Raw genomic sequence first — 22,185 nt, forward strand, 5'->3', positions numbered from 1 at the left:
ATCCGGACCAGGGCTTTTGTTTGCTGGAAGATTTTTATCGCTGTTTCAATTTGTTCAGTAGTTAGCGGCCTATTCAGGTTTTTTTATTTTTCTTGGTTGAGTTTTGGGAGCTTGTATTTTTCTAAGCATATGTCCATTTCATCTAGGTTATTCATTTTGTTGGAATAGAGTTGTTCATAGTATTTTTTCATAATTGTTTGTATTTCTGTGGGATAGGTTGTTACTTCACCTCTTTCATTTCTGATTTTGTTTATTTGGGTCCTCTCTCTTTGTTTTTTGGTGAGCCTGGCTAGAGGTTCATCAATCTTGTTTATCCTTTTAAAGAACCAGCTCTTGGTTTTGTTGATTTTTTTTTTTTTTGTCTCTATGTCGTTTATCTCCACTCTGATCTTTATTCTTTCCTTCCTTCTGCTTACTCTGGGCTTTTCTTGTTGCTCTCTTTCTAACTCTTTGAATTGTAGGATTAGATAATTTATTACTGTTGTTTCTTGTTTTTTTGAGGTAGGCCTGTAGAGCTCTGAACTTCCCTCTCAAGACTGCTTTCACTGTGTCCCATAGATTTTAGATTGTTGTGTTTTCATTGTCATTTGTTGCCATGATGCTTTTTATTTCTTTTTTTATCTCTTTGGTAACCCAGTCATTGCTTAATAGGATGCTATTTAGTCTCCAGGTGTTTGCTTTTTAAATTGTTTTTATTGTAGTTGATTTCTAGTTTTATGCCATTGTGATCTGAGAAGATGCTTGATACGATTTCTATCTTCTTGAATTTGAAGAGACTTTCCCTGTGTCCCAATATATGGTCTATCTTTGAAAATGACCCATGTGCACTTGAGAAGAATGTTCTGTGGCTTTTAAATGACAGCCTTGCTGGGTACACTATTCTTGGACTCAGACCCTTCCTTTGCATGACTTTGTATATTTCATTCCATTCCCTTCTGGCCTGATGTGTTTCTGTTGAGCAACTGATTTCTCACAGAAACACATCAGGCCAGAAGGGAATGGAATGAAATATACAAAGTATATTTGTATACAGGATGGGGGATCCTATGTAGGTAACTTTCTGTCTCTCTCTGGCCACTTTTAAGATTCTTACTTTGTCATTGGTGTTTGCCAATCCTACCTAATAAAAGAGTAATATGCAAATTGATCGTACCTTCGCTACACCCACCAGCCATGCCCACCAGCCAATCAGAGCGAGTATGCAAATAAACCCAACCCAGATGGCTACAGCCACAGAGAGCAGGAGGCAGGCTTGGGTTTCCCAGGCAACGGAGGAAGCCAAGCTTTCCGCCTGCCCTTGCCGGCCTAAGCCTCCACTCAAGGCTACAAAGTTTCAATTATAGAAGGTAAACAAATCCAAACAGAAATGCCGGCAGCCATGGAGCTGGAGAGAGCAGGCTAGGGTTGCCTCCGGCAACGGAGGAAGCCAAGCTTTCCACCTGCCCTGGCTGGCCTAGGCCTCCACTCCAGGCTACGAAGTTTCAATTATAGAAGGTGAATTAACCCCAACAGAAATGGCTGCCACCACGCCATGGAGCAAGCAGAAGGCTTGGCTCTGCTCCAGGCTACAAAGTTTCAATTGTAGAAGGTAAATAAATTCCAGATACCAGGTCCTCCACTTGGGTCGCCAGGGGGTGTGGCTGGCCTGCAAACCACCACAGGCCTCTCACTCAGGCTGCCCCACGCCCCAAGGGAACCCCCATCCTGATCCGGGACACCCTTCAGGGCAAACCAGCTGGCCTCCACCCGTGCACCAGGCCTCTATCCTATCTAATAAAAGAGTAATATGCAGATTGACCATCACTCCAACACACAATATGGCTGCCCCCAGGTGGTCAAAGATCCTGCCCCCATGTGGACACAAGATGGCCACCACAAGATGCCCAGCAGGGTAGGGCAGTTGGGAGGCACCAGGCCTGCAAGGGAGGGCAGTTGAGTGGGACCAGGCCTGCAAGGGAGGGCAGTTGGAGGTGATCAATCCTGCAGGGGAGGGAAGTTAGGGGTGACCAGGCCGGCAGAGGAAGGAAGTTGGGGACAAACAGGCTGGCAGGGGAGCAGTTAGGCATCAATCAGGCTGGCAGCGGAGTGGTTAGGGGGTGATCAGGTTGGCAGGCAGAAGCGGTTAGGGCCAATCAGGAAGGCAGGCAGGCGAGCAGTTGGGAGCCAGCAGTTCTGGATTGTGAGAGGAATGTACAACTGCCCGTTTAGGCCCGATCCCTTAAGGGGTCCCATATTGGAGAGGGTACAGGCTGGGCTGAGGGACACCCCCCCTCCATGCATGAATTTTGTGCACCGGGCCTCTAGTTTAATTATAATGTGCCTTGGCGTCGGTCTTTTGGGGTTCATTTTGTTTGGGACTCTGTGAGCTTCTTGGACTTGTGTGAGTTTTTTCTTCCCTATACCGGGGAAGTTTTCTGTCATTATTTCTTCAAACAGGTTTTCTATTCCTTGCTCAGTTTCCTCTCCTTCTGGCCTCCCTATTATGTGGATGTTGTTTCATTTCATGTTGTCCCAAAGTTCCCTTAGGCTCTCCTCCTGTTTTTTAAGTTTTTTTTTTTTTTTCTAGATGCTGCTCTGCTTGGGTATTTTTCCCTACCTTGTTTTCTAGCTCACTGATGAGGTCCTCCACTTCTAGTCTACTGTTGATGCTTTCTATTGAGTTCTTTATTGCAGCGATGTCATTTTTCATTTCTTCTTGGTTCTTCTTCATTTCCTCTTGGTTCTTACACATATTGTTGAATTTGTCTTCCAACCTTTTCAGCAACTTTATGACCATTTCTCTGAATTCTTTCTCTGACATATTTCTTGCCTCCATTTCATTTACTTCCTTTTCTGGTGATGCCTCCTTTTCTTTCGTATGTGGGCTGTTTGTCTCCCCATGATCGTTCCTCTCCGGGTGTCTAGTTATATAGCTCTCTCTCTTCTGCGTTGACTTTCTCTAGGCGATATTTAACCTTTCCGTGAGAAGGTGCAGGACTCATCCGTATCTGCATATTCACACTGCTTGAGACCCGGTGTTCGTGGGTTCACAGCTGGTCCCTGGGTGTTGTGGTTGTAGAGTCCCAGGAGGTATCTGAGTTCTAAGTAGAATGGTTTTCATTCCTGACCTCCTGTAAACAAATGCTTGTGAAAGAACCCATCAACACCTCCCAAGAACAACCAGCAATTTTCAGACATAAGAAATTCTAAATTTAGATTGAGGAAAAAAATCATAACTCTACAGGATCATAATAGAGCTTAAGATACACCTAATTTACATTACTAAATAGACTGTTTGAAGCATTTGCATTTGGGTTACTTCATCACATTTGGCCTTCTTTAAGAAAAACACTGAGTACTCACTTGCCTTTTTACCCACACAATTAAAAGGCCCATTGAAGTGATGTTTACAAAAACTGATTTAGCAGTTTGGCTCCAAAGGTAAATTCCAGTTTCTACCCCAGAGGGTGAAACTGCTTATAACTTCAAGACTGGATGGTTTTCCAGGCTCAACTATTTTTACTATTTTAAGGCAGGTTTTCAGCTTCTTGAAACATGCCCTGCCTTTCCAACCTTGTCACCCAAAGTCCTCTCTCAACACCTTGTGCTCCTGTCAAACAAGAGCACTCTGCTATCCCTCACTTCCTCACTTCCATATAATTGCTTCTGTGGGCCTCCCACCTCTCCCCATCATTCTGATCTCTCAAAATTCTATTTAGTCTTCAAAGACCTAGTCCAAAGCCATCTTCTGATCTTCTCCACTGGATGTGATCAAACATTCCTCCTAATGACCTATAGAAAAATAGTTACATCTTTTTCTTTCTCATGACAGTTCTGTGCTACCTTATGTTACATTTATTTGGTTCATCTTATCTGTCCTTCTAGGCTTTCTTGAGGTCAGTGACAGAGACATCATCTTGGTACCTCTCGCATCATCTGGCATAGTGCCTTGCAAATAACAGACATTCAAAATATTTGTAGAGTTGAATGGAACTAAAAACTAGTTAATACAAGATCTTACAGGAAATTGATAGCTCCAATCTAAATTACATCACATGGCAAGTATGAAAATATTAGTTCTCAACAAGAATGAGATGATGAGTGAGAGATGAAATATTTCAATCTGTTGTTAATATGCCAACCACAGCTTTGGCTGAACATTAACAAAGAGAGGCATTGTAAATAAAGACCCCTTTAAGTAAAAACTAATGGACATGTGATGACACAGAGTAGACCAAGCATGTCAAACTCAATGGCTAACACGGGCCAAATAAACGAGGCATGCGGCCCAAGGGCCGCAAGTTTGACGTGCTTGGAGTAGACCAACTGGATAAAATAATTCCTAGGTTGTAGAACTTGAAGTTTATAAGAAATGTACAATCCCAGCTAAATGAGAAATAAGAAATTACTACTGTTCTCTCTACCATTTGGTTGGCTATACTGAAAGTAAAATTAGAAGTGGAAAGCAAGAACTTAGTACACTAAACAAAGATCTTTAGTGACACATTTCTGGTAATGTTTTGATCGTTTATTCACTGTTATCAAATATGGTCTAGTCACTGAAGGTGTATTAGAATGGGTTGCTGATCAGCTAACTATCACACTACAATGAGATAGAAAAAAATTATATAACAAATGGTACACGAGTTCCTTTTGGGGGAAACTCACTTTTCTTGTGGACAAAACCTTGAGGAGCCTGTGAAGAGTGAAAACTTCCCCACAGGGTATAGGTGTTAGTTGGTTTGAAGCCTTCTGAGGACGGAAAAGAGACAAAAAGAAAGCTATTTGCAATCGGGGTGGGGCAGAAGGAGGACAAAGAGATAGAAAAAGGAGAACAGAGGATAGGAACAGATGCCATGTTTGGTGGAATATTATGAAATAAGCAAGGTGACTCCTCTCCATGACCTCATGCACATTCAGGAAATTTTACAAAATCACAAAAAAGCTTGAGGTGACTGGGTTTCTTGTGAAAACCAGTAAAGTGGCCAAGTTCTGCATCATGGTTTTTGTGGGAAGTAAAATAGAGACAGTAAGCTCTGTACAGGGGTCTGAGTCAGAAAAGATCTGGAGACCTTGAGTTGGTGAGAGTCCCCAGAAATCCTGGGGACTTCCCCACCCCCTGGGAATTAGAGACTGAAAATTTTCCCCCAAAGCACAGAAATAGAGAGGCTCTTAGATAAAATCAGCATTACAGCAAGTTTAGTGGTCACAGGCTTATAACCAATATTCTAGAAATATTAACTCATGACCTATTTACATAAATAATACCTCCATTTATAGGAAAAGCAAATAATGTTTGAGGCATATAAAGTAGCTTTTACAAACACAGACTCTGGAGCTTGATGTCTGAGTTTGAGTATTGGCTCTACTTTTTCTAGGTACATGATCTTGTGTAAGTTACTTGACCCTCTGTGCCTCAATTTTTCATTTGGAAAATGAGATAAATGAAAGTACCTATCTGTGAGCAAAGGGTATAACAAAACCTACTATTCTTTTGTGACATGTAAACACTGGTTGACTACCCAGCTTTGTTCTCCTGGTAACTTGGGAAAAGTAGAAATATCAACTCTGTTACTAGACATTGTTGTTTATGGTAAAAATAAATCCTGAGTGGTAAACTGAACCTGGACTGGGAGGAATTAGGAAAGAACTATATATACCCGATTGGGATGCATGCTTTGGGCTTCCCTGATATGGTGACCCTCACAACAGGTTTCTACCTTTCAGGATCCCTGTAACTACAACTGTAAAAATCTTACAGGAGATATTAACATATGATCCAGCAATTGTGCTCCTTGGTATGTACCCAAATGAGTTGAAAACCTATGTCCACATGCACAAAACATCAATGTTTATAGCAGCTTTATTCATAACTGCCAGAACTTGGAAGCAACCAAGATGTCCTTGTCCTTCAATAGGTGAATGGGTAAACAAACTGTGATATATTATACTATGGAATATATAGTATTATTCAAGAATAAAAAGAAATGAGCTATCAAACCAGGAAGAGACATGGAGGGATATTAAAGCATATTGCTGTTAACCTAAAAATAAAAGGCTGAATTGAGAAGCAACAAGTTTACTTGAGATTACAAGGAGTAGCTATTTGGGAGGCACTGATTCAGGCAGGAACCCAAATAGTGTTCCTTTTATGAGGTGAAGGCAAGGGGTTTTTATGAGAAAGGGAAGGGCAGTAAGTACATGAATAGAAGGAAGGAATTTCTATTGGTGCTAATAAGCTGAGTGATTCTTCAGCCATACATGATGGTGGTAATTCCAAAGGATGTCCTTAATTTTCAGTCCTATAGTTAGGAGGTATGCTTTCCTGTTAGCTTTATAAACAGTTGTTTGGGAGACAGTACTGCTCTTGACCTAGTCCGAAGGTTCCAACATTCCAAAGGTTCAAGGAGGAAGACATGCAATGCATTTCCTCTGGAACGGCTGCCCTGACCCCATTCTAAAAACAGCTCTACTTATGCCAACATTTCACATTGCTAAGTGAAAAAAGGCAGTCTTAGAAGGTGACATACTGTATCACTGTGACTATATGATATTCTGTAAAAGGAAGACTATGGAGACGGCAAAAAGGTCCGTGGTTGCCGGGGTTTGGGAGAGGGAAGGAGGATAAATAGGTGGAGTAAACGTGACTTTTCAGTCAGTGAAACTATTCTTTATGATACAGTAATGGTGGATATTGACATTATACATTTGTCAAAAACCATAGAATGGACAACATCAAGAGTGAAACCTAATGTAAGCTAAGGACGTCAGTTAATAATGTATCAACATTCATTCATCAAGTGCAACAAATGTACAATACCAACACAAAATGTGAATAAGGGAAACTGGTATGTATGCAGGACTGAGAGGATATATGGGAACTCTCTGTATTTTTTACTTAATTTCTCTGAAACTAAAACTGCCTTAAGATATCACATCTATCAATTAAAAGAAAGAAGTCCTACAGAAAGTATTGGCTGTGGTGGAGAATGAGGCTTTTAGCCAGGTGGATACTGCGCTTGTGGGTCCTGTTTCCTGCCCCTGAGCTGCTATGGGAGAGAAATGTCTGAAGTTGCCCTGCTGGTGAGCTGTGGTTCTTCTCCTATAGCCTCTGGACCAGGCTGGTGGCCCATAGCCACGTGGTGAGTCTGAGCATTTGGTTGAGACTAAGGACATCTCTTGGTGGGCTATGCACTAGCTCATAGAATTGTTGTGAGAATTAAGTAAGGTAACACTAGCAAAACACTCAGAATAGGGCTTGGGACATGAAACTACTATGATTGTTAGTTATAATTATTTTAGGAGTGACTATTTATAGTTCAACTAGAGGCCCGGTGCACGAAATTCGTGCATGGAGGGGGGTTGTCCCTCAGCCCAGCCTGTACCCTCTCCAATATGGGACCCCTCAAGGGATGTCCGACTGCCCGTTTAAGCCCGATCCCACCAGTGGGATCGGGCTTAAACGGGCAGTCGGACATCCCTCTCACAATCCAGGATGGCTGGCTCCCAACTGCTTGCCTGCCTGCCTTCCTGATTGCCCCTAACCGCTTCTGCCTGCCAGCCTGATCACCCCCTAACCACTCTGCTGCCAGCCTGTTTGCCCCCCAACTTCCCTCCTCTGCCGGCCTGGTCACCCCTAACTGCCCTCTCCTGCAGGGTTGATCACCTCCAACTGCCCTCCCTTGCAGGCCGGGTGCCTCCCAACTGCCCTCTCCTGCTGGCCATCTTGTGGTGGCCATCTTGTGTCCACATGGGGGCAGGATCTTTGACCACATGGGGGCAGCGATATTGTGTGTTGCAGTGATGATCAATCTGCAGATTACTCTTTTATTAGCTAGGATAGAGGCCTGGTACAGGGGTGGGGGCCAGCTGGTTTGCCCTGAAGGGCGTCCCGGATCAGGTGGGGGTTCTCTTGGGGTGTGGGGCGGCCTGAGCGAGGGGCCTGTGATGGTTTGCAGGCTGGCCACGCCCCCTGGCAACCCAAGCAGAGGCCCTGGTATCTGGAATTTATTTACCTTCTACAATTGAAACTTTGTAGCCTGGAGCGGAGCCAATCCTGCTGTTCCCTCCGGGGTGGCAGCCATTTTTGTGGCAGTTAATTCACCTTCTACAATTGAAACTTTGTTGCCTTAAACGGGTGGGCCCAGCCAGGGTGTGCGGAAAGCTTTGCTTCCCCTGTTGCCGGCGGCAACCCTGGCCTGCTCTCTCAAGCTCCATTCTGCCGCCATTTGTTTGAATTTGTTTACCTTCTATAATTGAAACTTTGTAGCTTGAGTGGAGGCTTAGGCCTGGCCAGGGCAGGCAGAAAGCTTGGCTTCCTCTGTTACCTAGGAAACCTTGCTCTCTGTGGCTGTAGCCATCTTGGTTTTGGTTAATTTGCATACTCGCTCTGATTGGATGGTGGGCGTGGCTTGTGGGCATGTCTGAGGTATGGTCAATTTGCATATTTGTCTATTATTAGATAGGATCCTATCTAATAAAATAGTAATATGCAAATTGACCGTCACGCCAACACACAAGATGGCTGCCCCCATGTGGTCAAAGATGGCTGCCCCCATGTGGACACAAGATGTCCGCCACAAGATGGCCAGCAGGGGAGGGCAGTTGTGAGCAATTTGGCCAGCAGGGGAGGGCAGTTGAGGGCGATCAGGCCAGCAGGGGAGGGCAGTTGGGAGGGACCAGGCCTGCAAGGGAGAGCAGTTGGGGGCGATCAGGCCTGCAGGGGAGGGCAGTTAGGAGTGACTGGGCTGGCAGAGGAGGGCAGTTGGGGGTGACCAGGCCTGCATGTAGGGCAGTTAGGGGCAACCAGACCTGCAGGGGAGGGCAGTTGGGGGTGATCAGGCCCGCAGGGGAGGGCAGTTGGGGGTGACCAGGCCTGCAGGGGAGGGCAGTTAGGGGCAATCGAGCCAGCAGGGGAGGGCAGTTAGGGGTCACCAGGCTGGCAAGGGAGGGAAGTTAGGGGTGACCAGGCCAGCAGGGGAGGGCAGTTGGGGTCAACCAGGCCTGCAGGGGAGGTCAGTTGGGGGCGACCAGGCCTGCAGGGAAGGACAGTTAGGGGCCACCAGGCCTGCAAGGGAGGACAGTTAGGGGTGACCAGGCTTGCAGAGGAGGGCAGTTGGGGGGAACCAGGCCTGTAGGGGAGGATAGTTGGGGGGGACCAGGCCTGCAGGGGATGGCAGTTGGGGGTAACTAGGCCTGCATGTAGGGCAGTTGGGGGGGACCAGGCCCACAGGGGAGGGCAGTTAGGGGTGACCAGGCCCACAGGGGAGGGCAGTTGGGGGTGACCAGGCCTGCATGTAGGGCAGTTAGGGGCAACCAGGCCTGCAGGGGAGGGCAGTTGGGGGCAACCAGGCCTGCAAGGGAGGACAGTTAGGGGTGACCAGGCCTGCAGGGGAGGGCAGTTGGGGGCAATCGGGCCAGCAGGGGAGCAGTTAGGCATCCATCAGGCTGGTAGGGGAGTGGTTAGGGGGTGATCAGACTGGCAGGCAGAAGTGGTTAGGGGCAATCAGGCAGGCAGGCAGGCGAGTGGTTGGGAGCCAGCAGTCCTGGATTGTGAGAGGGATGTCCCAGATTAGAGAGGGTGCAGGCTGGGCTGTGGGGACCGCCCCCCCCCCCCCCGTGCACAAATTTCGTGCACCGGGCCTCTAGTATTTTAATAATGATATCTTCAAAAATTATGAGTAATATGCTGTTTGCTGTGACAGATCAATATATAGTTATGTATGGAGAAATATATAGATATAAATATAACATATCATATATACTTATCCACAGATATAGATATAACATATATACATATATATAAAAACACACACACACACACACACACACACACACACACACACACATAATGCCTTGCACATAGTTTGGTGTGTGTTTTTATGGTATCCTTTTCTCAGATGGTCAGTCAGGTGCAGCCATGAGAGGAGATATAGGAAAGGCTCAGAAAAAAAACACAAAACAAATTTTATTATACTCATAGGTCCTAGAGGCATGCACACCCTGAAGGGCCACATGACAAAGCATCAGGGTGGTCAGGAGGCAGAAAACAGAGGCTAGGGGAAGGTTTAGGCCAGAAGCTTTGTTGGGATTTCCAGGGAAGGGCAAGGAAGAGCAGGATATTAAGTTAGGACTGGCTAGTTTTAGTTCTTTTATGGGGTTTTGGGCCATAGGGATGGTCCCTAGTTACCTGGCTCTGGGATGAGGAAATCATAGGACTACTGTACTGCTTCCTGGGGTGCCCAGGCAGCCGTGCGGTCTGGCTCTGGCTGGGTCAGTGTGCATATCCACTTTGTTCCTGGCTGGGCCCTTTGCTCCCTCCAAGAATTGGCTACCTCAGGGAGGGGCAGTCTCTCCTCAGAGTTTTTTAGTGTCAAACATCATAGTAAACAAACAAACAAACAAAATACGTATACAATACAGTGTTTCTCAGGCAATACCTAAAATTTCATACGAAAATGTTTCAGTGATCACAGTATGGAACCCGGGTTAGAATGGTGTCTTTGAGAAGTCCAGCCCGCCCTCAGCATAGCTGAGCTCCCCCAGAATGAACTAACTGATCCCTGACCTTTCTTGGTGACTTTATCTGCCTGAAATCTATGCTTTCCTTGCTATTGTATCCCAAGCACCTAACAATGCCTTGCACATATTCACTTATCATTTTCCACATTTATTGAGGGCCTATAATGTGCCACGCACTGGGCTAGTTAGCAGTTGTTAAAAAAAATCCTAATTGAAAACATGAACCCTGTACAGAATACACTCTGTATGCCGCTGCAGATTCTCTTGGCTTTACCCGGCTCCTAGGACTTCTGCCGTTTCCTTCTCCTTACCCATTTCTGCAGCAATTAGCTGCCTGCCCGAGTTCTACTCAGTTCTATACTGTTCTGCTTGAGGCCAATGCCCAGACTTTGGCACCTCCCACTACTTCCTCACGTTCACTTGCACAAGACACCATGCCACAGGTTAGATAAATCTGGCTTCACACACTGAGCGGGCCAGGCAGCATCACACACATTTGGGAGAGTTAACTCTGGGAGCACACTTTGCTCAGTGGCGATGGCAGAAAAAGGTCTTCTCCGTTCTCTGGGCAATGGTCTGTTCTGAGGTAATGTGTTTCAGGACAGCATAAAGGAAACAGCCACTTGATAGAAGAGGCCCTCTTGTCTCTTCATGAAGTCATGGCACTGTCTTGTCTGCTTCCATGCTCCCTCCTTTCCTCCCTCACTTTTGCTGCCCTGGGATTGTACCTCCCAATGAAGCATCAGTGATTCAGTGTTGCCTAAGGCTCTGTTTGCTCATAGATCCATGCTCTTAATAATATACCATTTCCCCGATTCTTAAAAAAAAAATTTTTTTTTAAATTTTTATTGATTTCAGAGAGAAAGGGAGAGGGATAGAAAGATAGAAACATCAATGATGAGAGAGAATCATTGATCGGTTGCCTCCTGCACACCCCACACTGGGGATTGAGCCTACAACCCAGGCACGTGCCCTGATGGGGAATTGAACCATGACCTCCTGGTTCATAGGTTCACGCTCAACCACTGAGCCACGCCGGCCAGGCCCACTTCCTGATTCTTCTGTTTACTATACCAGGTCCTCTTCTTGCTCTTTTCACTTAATTCATATTCCAAGTTACTCAGTTCAGCACCACAACTCTCCTGATTATACTTCTATTTTGGCTCCATGTCCTCATCCATCTTGGTTTATCTCAGCTCCAATACGATCTTTTGTTTGCTGTTCTAGCTTCCATCCCTTCTTTGTCCTATGGTTAGCAATATTTTTCTTTTTCTTTGGGAAATTACTCTCCTCATCTCCTTAGTTCATGTGGTTCAGGTGGAGCTGAATTTCCTACTCTGTTCAGGTCTTGGCCAACCAGTGCTGTCCATGCTCCCAGTCACAGTGATTGCCTTGCAGACAGGCACATGACTAAGTTGGCTCAAACAGAGCCAATCCTAAGCTATTTGTTAGAATTACTGAGAATTAAAAGCTATTTTTCCTCTTAGAAAGAGAAAGGAAGTGAGCCTGGACATGGAATCAGCCTGAGAATGAAGCCAGACCCAAAGGAGAGAGAGGCTGGTTTTCAATGAAGAGGTTTGAGCTACTAAATTCATTCATGCCTGAAGCTTTCTCCCTTTCTCTTATTCTTTCTTTCTTTTCTAAGATTTTTTATTGATTTTCAGAGAGAGAGAAAAACATCGATGTGAGAGCGAAACATTGATTGGCTACCTTCTGCATGCTCCTACACTGGGATTGAGCCCCCAGTTCAGGCATGTGCCCCGACTGGCAATGGAACCGGCAATCTTTCGGTGCATGGGATGACACCCAACTAACTGAGCCACACCGGCTAGGTCATTTCTGAAGTTTTCTACCCACAAAACATTCAGTTTTCTGAGTGAATAAATTGTATTTTTTCCTTTCTGTCCCTGCAACTGAAGGTGGACAAATTAATACGGTTCTCTTTCTCTCTAAGCCCCAGCCTCCTGGGCATTAACATAAAGACCTGGGGTACCCAACAGCAAAGATCCCTCGAACCTTGTGATCTCCATACCTTTCCACTACAGAGTTGTGGGATATGCTTAAATGAGTCATTAGGTAGAGACAAGGATTGAGTTATTGGCCCTGAGGGCAGATACTCCACACCTGGTACTCAAGTAGCCATTCCACAGTATACTGTGTCTTGTCACATCTTGTCTCTTCCCTCCTGACCTGTGTTTCAGTCTGAGTGCCTTGCCAGCAATCTGATGCAACTTCTTAAATTCTTAAAACTGCAAGGGGATTTTATGGCCAGTCAGGTACACAGTCCTTAAACAGAGCTGAGCAGGTGGGATTTCTGGCACCCTACCACACTGCAGAGACAAAAGCAGGTCTCTTGCCCTGGGATGTGGGGGCAAGTCTAGGAGGAACTTCCCAGGCTGACTGCTGTGTGCCTTCCAAGTTTGGCTCCCATCATTTCTACTTGACTTATGTTCCTGTACGCCTTTCCTCCTAATGGAGTTTTACTTTTACACTCTGGCACACACTCTCCCACTGCCCTGGGTGATGTTTCTTCAGCCTCCCTTGACATCTTGGACCCTATTCCTTTTTCTAAGTTGCCCCTCTAAGAAGGCAGGTCTTCTGTTCCAATGTGATGCATGGGAGCTGGACACTGGTAAAGTCTAATCACTATGAAATAGAGCTATTTGCTCTGACTCAGGCTCAGGTGTACCTGTGTGCCCTGGACCAGCACCAGAGGACAACTTGGAACTCTTCCCTGATCTTGCCAGGCTTCTAGTCGACCCCTAGCATCTATGGATATACTGCTGTGCTCCCTGTGGGGTATCCTCATGCAATGATCAGATGTGTAGTGGGCAAGGTCTGAAGCACAGAGTGGATTTCTCCTGCTTACATGGTGAGTGAATGGCTGATGGGTGAGATCTCAAAGCACACACTGAAAAATATTCCTACTTATGTGATGGACAGTTTTCTCTGACATGCTAATCCCTTTAGTCAGCACCACTTCTGGACATCTGTTTGGTGACTCTCCCAAGTTACCAGTTGACTTTCAGGCAACTATGATGGTGGAATTCAGGTGTAAAAAATATGGACCAAACAATAACAGCAAAACATTGAGTATCTTCTATAGGTAAGTTTTAGGCTAGGTGCTAATGGCTCAAACAACAAAACACTAAATTAAAACACTGTTACACATTGTGAAATGGGCTTTGAATGAAATGAGCCAGAGGCAGAGACAGAATGCTAGGGAAGGGTGACCATTCAGGGAAGGCCCTTCTGAGGAGGTGACAAGAGGTAGGACAAAAAGAATGGGAAGGCAGTGATCATGCAAGCAGTTGAAGGAAAGGAGGGTGTTACTGCAAGAAAGAACAGCATATGCAAACTCCCCGAGGGAGGTATGTTAAAGAATGGAAGACAACAGGGTAGCTGATGTTGTGAACAAGCAAGGATAGTGGTACAAGATGAGCATTAAAGCATGATCAGTTGCAGGATGGAGGAGAGCCATAGAGAGTTTAGATGAAAATTAAGCCACCGAAGTTGGAGAATAAAATGAAATAATTGCAATTCCAAGGTCATTCCTGCTTCAAAGTGCCTGGAGAACGAGCTGTAGGAGGCAGAAGAGACAGAAAGCAAGGGAACCTGAGGGAGGCTGCAGCCCAGGGCAGCAGCCTTGGGGGAGGAATAGAGGATTTCTCCATCCACTTGACTTCCTGTTGGAGGAGGAATAGAGGATTTCTCCATCCACTTGACTTATATGTGAGAAGTGAGCAAAAGAGGAAGCACATGTGGCTCTTAGATTTCTCACTTGAGAGACTGGTCTGTGGTAGTGTCATTAAGATGGGAAAATCTAAAGAGAAAATGTATTTGTGGGAATCTGTTCAAGTTTTGGAATTACATTTCAGCTCTTTGTGAGTCAGACAAATGGGGACGTCCAGTGGGAATCTAAAATACCATCTGGAACCTGGTGGTGGGGTCTGACCTAGAGACAGGGATTTGGGGGTTGTCAGCATACAGATGGCACTTAAAGCCACAGGAATGGCTGAAGTCCCAGGAGAGAGTGTGGTAAGAAAATAGGAGGACAGAGGGCCTTTGGCACGCCTCTCCCTTCAAGTTTTCTCCGCGTTCCTAGTCCTTCCTTCTTTAGGCTTCAGAAGCAAAAGACACAGTGCCAGTCTCTCCTCTCATTACAGAGCCTAATGGCCTCTAACAAGTGAGCCAACTCTGGCCATCCTCTCAGAAAGCCCCGCCCTTAAGCCGGTTCCCACGCTTCTATCTTCTCATTTTTTCAGATTAGTTTCATCTCCCCACTTCTAATGTAGGCAAATAATCTTCATGCTAAGAGAAAGGAGAGGAAGGAAGGAAGAAACCCCAAATAACACCACCATCACCACCCAGCCAAGCAACTAAACCAACAAACAAAACTACAGCATGAGCACTTAGAAAAGGAGATTACTCCGCTGACCAAGTCTTGGGGATAATCTGCTGTTCCACTGCTAGCTTTGGGGTGAACCATGCATCCAGACTGTTCTGCTTTGCCTTGGCAGTCAGTTTATCAGGGTGGAGCACAGACCACACGGAAGGCTGAAACAAAATAATTTCACTGGCACTGGGCCAACCACGACCACTCCTGGATGAGCACATACATGCTCCACTGAAAATGGGTCATGAGGCTCACATGCACCTGTAAAGGCATCACATATCCTTCCATGTGATATGTGAGCTTCACAGACCCCATTGTTCTTTTTATGTGAAATGGGCAGGATCCTCTCTTATCCCTCTGTGACTACTCCCTGCTCCTGGCAGATTCACCCGCTTACCTTCTCCCACCAATAGTTCCGGGAACTAATTCCAAACCAGAAAGAAGCAAACAGGAAGTGTCCTAGTTGTGGCTGTAGATTACCCACAACACTGAGGTTTCCTCTTGGTGTTTTGCACCTCTGCTTTTGTTCAGCTCGCCCTGCCCCCCTCCTTCCGGTGCAGTGTCAGGCCACTTTCTTGGTCTCTCTGCAGAGTGGAGGCCACCTGTTTCTCACCTTCCTAGCTGGTGCCTACCCCACTATTTTCCCTGACCACCGTTGTGCAGCTCAGACTGGTGGTCTGATTCACAACTTTGCTCTAAAGCTTGTTTGCATGTGCACCTCACCCCGCTCCCTATCAGGTTGCAGACTTGCTGTGCAGCCCAGATCCACAACTGCTGCATGTTCTGCGTGTTCTTCTCTCTCCCTGTTCCAGCTTTCTGCCTGTCTTTATGCTAAGCCACTGCCCCCACAGCTCCTCTGATGACATGTCATTGCACACATGCAGATTGCTTTTTAACTCACGGCTGCTTTAAATACCTGCACTCTGTAGTTGTGCATCCATATTTATTTACTAGAGGCCTGGTGCAGGAATTTGTGCACAGATGTGGTCCGGCCAGCCTCCCCAGATCAGGCCGATCGAGCCAGGCTTGGGGGAGAGGATGAGGGAGGTTGGCCAGCCAGGCCCGCCCCCTGGTTGAACTCCCGGTCGAGGGGACAATTTGCATATTAGCCTTTTATTATATAGGATTTGGTGACATGTTGGCTCACGAATAGCTACTCCCTCTCTGCTCCCCCCGAAAGGGTTTGCTTACTGCAGCTTTTCCCTGGTGTGGTCAGCACTGATGTGTATTGCTGCTTCTAAGCAGGGCTGCCACTGATCCTTTAGGGTTCCTTATTTCTGTACGAGGAATGTCTGTTTCACATCAGCTTGGGAACAATAAACGGATAGGGTTTCAGCCTTCGATGGCATTCAATAGTAAGTCTGTTTCATATGGGGCATTAATGAAATTGATTAAGGAAAGGATGTGTGGCTGTCCTTAGTACTACAGATTAAATTATTCTGGGGCTCCTGAGTGCACATGGTTCAATTAAACTTCCTTTCTCCTAACAAAGTCAGACACGCCCATGTGACTTGTTCTGGCCGAAGAAATATGAGCAGAAGATATGTGTGTTACCTCTAGGTGGAAACTTTAAGAACCAGTGTGCACTTTGATACATTTCCTTTGATTTTTTTCAAGGCTAGCACTGTTCAATAGAAACATAATGCAGGCCATATTTGTAAGTTTGAATTTTTAGTATTCACATTAAAAAAATAAAAGAAAAATGTTAAAATTAATTGTAGTGATATACTTCATTTAACCCAATATATCAAAAATATTATTTTTGCAGGTAATCAATATTAAAAATTATTCATGAGATATTTTACATCTCCCTTTTCATATTAAGTCTTTGAAATCTGGTACTTTATACTTACATCACAATTCAGACTACACACATTTCAAGGACTCAATAGGCAGATATGGCTAGCGACTACCATGTTGGATAACACATGCCTCAGCAGCCTTGAAATGTGGCTAGTCTTAATTACAACGTAAGTGTGAAATATATATATAATTTATATTTAAAAATTTTAAACTTTAAAAGTCTATGACTTTCAAGGCTTCAAAAGATCCTAGGGCATCCACCTTTTGATGGGCAGGAGGCTAGTCCCCAAGGTGCATTCTCTAAGGCTCATTTCAGATGTGTTCAAGGAAGATATTAGAACAGAGAATCAAAGTACACTCTTAGCCCCCGAGCAGGGGTCCTTAAAACACTTACCCAGTAAGAGTTCAGAATTTTAAATGACTGCTGTGTGTCTATATACTTCCCCAAATTATAGCAAAGAGATAATATTAAGGCATAAAGAGAAAAGATCGAGCAGCTGAGGGATGGTAGAGATATTGAGAATAAAAGGATTGAGAAATTATGGATAAGTAATAGATTCTCTTTGGAATTACACCTCGGTACACTGGCCATTGGGCTGATTCCCAGAACGTAAGCCCTTACAGATACTGCTTTCACTGGGGCCATGGTGTATGTGAGTTACAATAAAACAAATCACACCTGGTGTAGGTTATCATTAGGACCTTCCATATCTGTCCACATATCAACCAGACTGATCTTCATAAATGTAAGTCAGACTGTGCTACTCCCCCATTGAAACGCTTCAATGCTCCCCACTCCCTCTACGGTGAATTTAAGCTCCTTGAACATGGTGTCCAAGGCTCTTCACGATGTGACTCCTGTTTTCTTTTGAAGCCTCATTTCTTGCCACTCACTTCCTAATGTTTTCTGCTTCAGGAATACCAAAGGATTCTGAGTTTCTTGCTCATACCACAATGCTTTTCTTTATTTCCTGGAATCCCCTCCTTCCTACTTACCTGGCTAATACCTACTAATTGCTTAAGAATTAATTCAGAGCCATCTCAAAGAGGTCTGTGCTGACTGCCAGGATGATTCAATATTCTTATTTGACTCACCCCAACACCTTGCACATCTATCATTAAACTTACCACTTTGCATTAAAATTATTTATTTATGGGTGGCTTGTTCTTAGGGGCTTGGTAAATGCTCAATAAATGTTTCTTGAATAAATATTTCTGGAAGACAGAGCCAGTGACCCCAGAGAAGAGTGGATGAGGGAATCCTTTCCAGAGAGCAGGGTTAGCAGGGTCCGTCTGTGTTTTCTCCACTTGAACTGAGGTGGGCTCCATGACTGCTCTAATGAATAGAATATGGTGGAAGTGATTCTGCCAGTTTCAGGGCCCAACCTTAAGAGATTGACAGCTTTTACTTGTTGTCATGTGGGACACTCACTCTTGGAAGCCAGCTTCCATGGAGAAGTACAACTACCCTGAGGGTACCATGCTGTGAGAAGCAAAAGCCATATGTACAGGAAGTGGAGGATGAGACACCATGTGGAGCAAGATAGAGATCAAGGAGCACTGAGATGCTAGCATATAAGCGATACATATGAGGCATCCCAGAAGTGAATACCCAGCCCATTGACCCCAGCTGATGACAAATGGATCAGACACAAGTTGCTCAGCTGAGGTCATCTGGAATTTTCCAACTTCCAAATTTTGAGCAAATAAAATAGTTGTTTGGGATTCCTCATTTGGTGGTAGTTTGCTATGCAGCAATAAATAGCAGAAACATAAGTGCTGTCATTTAAAAAAACTAAAATATGTGGCATTGATTTTGACAGTGGTCAGAGACTGAAAAGGTTTCAAAGACAGTGCAATGGAGGCTGGAAGGACAGGAGGTTATTACTAAGACTTGGCAGGAGGGCAGTCCATTCAGTGTAGTTGCAGAAGAGTTAGCAAAAGTATCACCTGACATATTTTGAAAAGTATAAAATGCACCTAATAAACTAGTGGATCTTGGTAAGCAGATTTTCAGGCAGAATGTTACAAGCAGATTTTCAGGCAGAATGTTGTAAGTTCTTGTATCTGCATATGATAAAGTATAAATAGGGAGAAAATAAGCTAAAAAAGTTATTTAAAAATTTTAGCAGAACTGAGAGAAAATACATAGGACCCATCATTTGCTGATTTCAAAAATAGAATGAGAGTCAATTAAAAAACAAAATAAAACAGAATGATTTCTCATCTGTTTTCCAGCTAAGAAAATATTTTAAAAGCAAGAAATATCCTCCAGGTAAAGATCAAAACCAGGGCAGTAAAAGGAAGTCAAAGCTGCAAGCATCAATCTCTTTGATAAGATATCAGAAACATTTAAGTTGATGCCCCATGGATCCTGTCTGCTTGACAAAAGATTTTAATAGTGTGCCTTATGGTCCTTCTTGGTTAAACAACAGAGATTCTAATAATCTTTAAGATACTGTCCCATCCTTAAGCAGATTTGCAGAGGGCCAAAGGCAGAGAAGAGCTCACTCAAAAATATTTGTGGGTATGACTCTTATGTAATAGAATCCTATCTAATAAAGAGGGAATATGCTAATTGACCATCACTCCATCACAAAGATGGCTGCCCCCACAGCTGAAGCCAAGTACCCATAAGGAGCCTTAATGAGCAATCAGCAGGGACCTGAGACTATGCCATCCCCTGCCCCTATGGGGCTTGACAGGGGACCTCAGGCCACGCCCCCCCACCCAGCAGGGCTTGACAGGGGACCTCAGGCCGCAACCACTGCCCTGGCATCAGGCTGGGGACCTCAGGCTGTGCCCCCACCAGGTGGAGCTTGACAGGGGACTTCAGGCCACAACTCCCACCCTGACACCAGGCCGGGGGACCTCATACCACCGCCCCCCCCCCCCGCCCAGCAGGGCTTGACGGGGTACCTCAGGCCGTGTCCCTGTCCCAGCACTGGAGGGGGACCTGAGGCTGCACCCCCCTGCCTGGCTGGGCTTGACAGGGGACCTCAGGCCATGCCCCACACCCGGTGAGTCTAGACGGGGACCTCAGGCCTCGCCCTCCACCCCGGCGCCAGGCCAGGGGAACTCAGGCCGCACCCCCCCACCCCAGCACTGGGCCAGGGGACCTGAGGCTGCACCCCCCTGCCTGGTGGGGCTTGACAGGAGACCTCAGGCCCTGCTCCCCACCCAGCGGGGCTTGATGGGAGACCTCAAGGTGCACCCCCAGTGCTGGGTCGGGGAAACTCAGGCCGCACCCTCCACCCAGTGGGACTTGACGGGGGACCTGAGGCTGTGCCCCCCTCCTGGTGCTGGGCTGGGGGACCTGAGGCTGCGCCCCCCTGCCTGGTTGGGCTTGACAGGGGACCTCAGGCCTCACCCTCCACCCCGGCGCCAGAACTGAATAATGTGCACCTCACCCCGCTCCCTATCAGGTTGCAGACTTGCTGTGCAGCCCAGATCCACAACTGCTGCAAATGTACAGGACCTCAGGCCGCACCCCCCACCCCAGCACTGGGCCAGGGGACCTGAGGCTGCGCCCCCCCTGCCTGGCGGGGCTTGGCGGGGGACCTCAGGCCATGCCCCCCACCCAGCGGGGCTTGACAAGGGATCTCAGGCCATGTCCCCCACCTGGTGGGCTTGACGGGGGACCTCAAGGCATGCCCCCTGCCCCAGTCTGGGCTGGGTGATCTTAGGCCATGCCCCCTGTCCTGGCACCGGGACAGGGGACCTGAAGCTATGTCCCTTGCCCGGTGGGGCTTGACAAGGGTGGGACTGGCGAGGTCTGGATCTAGCTCAATGGGGGCGGGGGCCGGCTGGGTCTGGGTCTTTCGTGATTTTGAGGCGCATGTGGGTGGGTGTGGATTTGACTCTGGGTCCTGTGGTGTGCCCCAGACTCTGACAGGAGGAAGGTTTTCATATACATTTTACTAATTTTCTTTCATCTCTGACACTTCTATTATAGAGAAAGGGCAAATAGCAATATTAAATTATTTCCTCTAATTAATCCCCTTTTGATGTGCACGAATTTTGTGCACTGGGCCACTAGTAGATTATAAGTTTGATACACAAGAATCCTATGATGTTTTTAAAAGAATTATACCAGCTTGGACTGAAAGGGTCAGAGACAATATCAAATTTAAAAGAGGGCTTTGGCCCTGCCTGCTTTGGCTCAGTGGATAGAGTGTCCACCTGTGAACTGAGGGGTCCTGGGTTCGATTCTGATCAGGGGCACATGCCTGGGTTGCGGGCTTGATCCCCAGTGGGGGGTGTACAGGAGGCAGTCGATCAATAATTCTCTCTGATCATTGATGTCTCTCTCTCTCTCTCCCCCTCTCCCTTCTCTCTAAAATCAATAAACATATTTAACATATAAAAATAAAAGAAGTCTTACAGTGCACTTGTGCATGGGGAGCCAGAAGTCAAGACCGAGGAGGTGTTGTCTCTGCTTCCGTTTCTGGTTTTGCTCCAGTGTTTGGGTTTTCTTCGCGGCCAAGATGTACCGATTCTTCGGAAAAGCGAAACCGAAGGCTCCGCCGCCCAACCTGACTGACTGCATTGGCACGGTGGACAGCAGGGCAGAATCCATTGACAAGAAAATTTCTCGAATGGATGCTGAGCTAGTGAAGTATAAGGATCAGATCAAGAAGATGAGGGAGAGTCCTGCAAAGAATATGGTCAAGCAGAAAGCTTTGCAGGTTTTAAAGCAAAAGCGGATGTATGAGCAGCAGCGGGACAATCTTGCCCAGCAGTCATTTAACATGGAACAAGCCAATTACACCATCCAGTCATTGAAAGACACTAAGACCACGGTTGATGCTATGAAACTGGGGGTAAAGGAAATGAAGAAAGCATACAAGCAAGTGAAAATTGATCAGATTGAGGATTTACAAGACCAACTAGAGGATATGATGGAAGATGCAAATGAAATCCAAGAAGCACTGAGTCGTAGCTATGGCACTCCAGAGATAGATGAAGATGACCTAGAAGCAGAGTTGGATGCACTGGGTGATGAACTTCTGGCTGATGAAGACAGTTCTTACTTGGATGAAGCAGCATCTGCACCTGCAATTCCAGAAGGTGTTCCCACTGACACAAAGAATAAGGATGGAGTCCTCGTGGATGAATTCGGATTTCCACAAATCCCTGCTTCATAGACTTGCATCGCTCAAGTACATCTTGTAAAATAAATACATATTCTGGGACTAGGAACTATTTAACTTTCCAAATTTACCATGACAGATTATGGTTTCTTTCCTTTCTTTGAAGGAAAAGTTAATTACATTGTTCTTTTTTTTTTTTTTTTTTTTTCCGTTAAGAGACTCAACGTTTGGGGGATGCTTTCTTTGTACTAAATTTTTATTCCTTTTCTCTTAGGAAAGACTAACTTACTTAAAAGTATCAATGGGCATGTATGATTTCATTCCTTAATAATTTGAAATAAAATCAAGGAAATGGGGAAAAAAAATAAAATAAAAGAAGTCTTTGGATCACTA

General features: G+C 45.8%; 1 protein-coding gene across 1 annotated transcript; it reads left to right on the top strand.

The window, feature by feature from the left end:
- The first annotated feature begins 21,113 nt into the window (after positions 1–21,113).
- LOC103293974 (charged multivesicular body protein 5-like) lies at positions 21,114–21,950 on the top strand. Its single transcript, XM_054708437.1, has one exon. It carries the CDS (start codon positions 21,187–21,189, stop codon positions 21,844–21,846), a length of 660 nt encoding a protein of 219 aa, XP_054564412.1. The 5' UTR covers positions 21,114–21,186; the 3' UTR covers positions 21,847–21,950.
- Positions 21,951–22,185: the final 235 nt, after the last annotated feature.

The sequence above is a fragment of the Eptesicus fuscus genome, chromosome 19 (assembly GCF_027574615.1).
Source record: "Eptesicus fuscus isolate TK198812 chromosome 19, DD_ASM_mEF_20220401, whole genome shotgun sequence".
NCBI classification, from domain to species: domain Eukaryota; kingdom Metazoa; phylum Chordata; class Mammalia; order Chiroptera; family Vespertilionidae; genus Eptesicus; species Eptesicus fuscus.

Coding starts and splice junctions, on each gene's coding strand:
- LOC103293974 (XM_054708437.1), top strand. CDS start 21,187: ATGTACCGATTCTTCGGAAAAGCGAAACCGAAGGCTCCGCCGCCCAAC.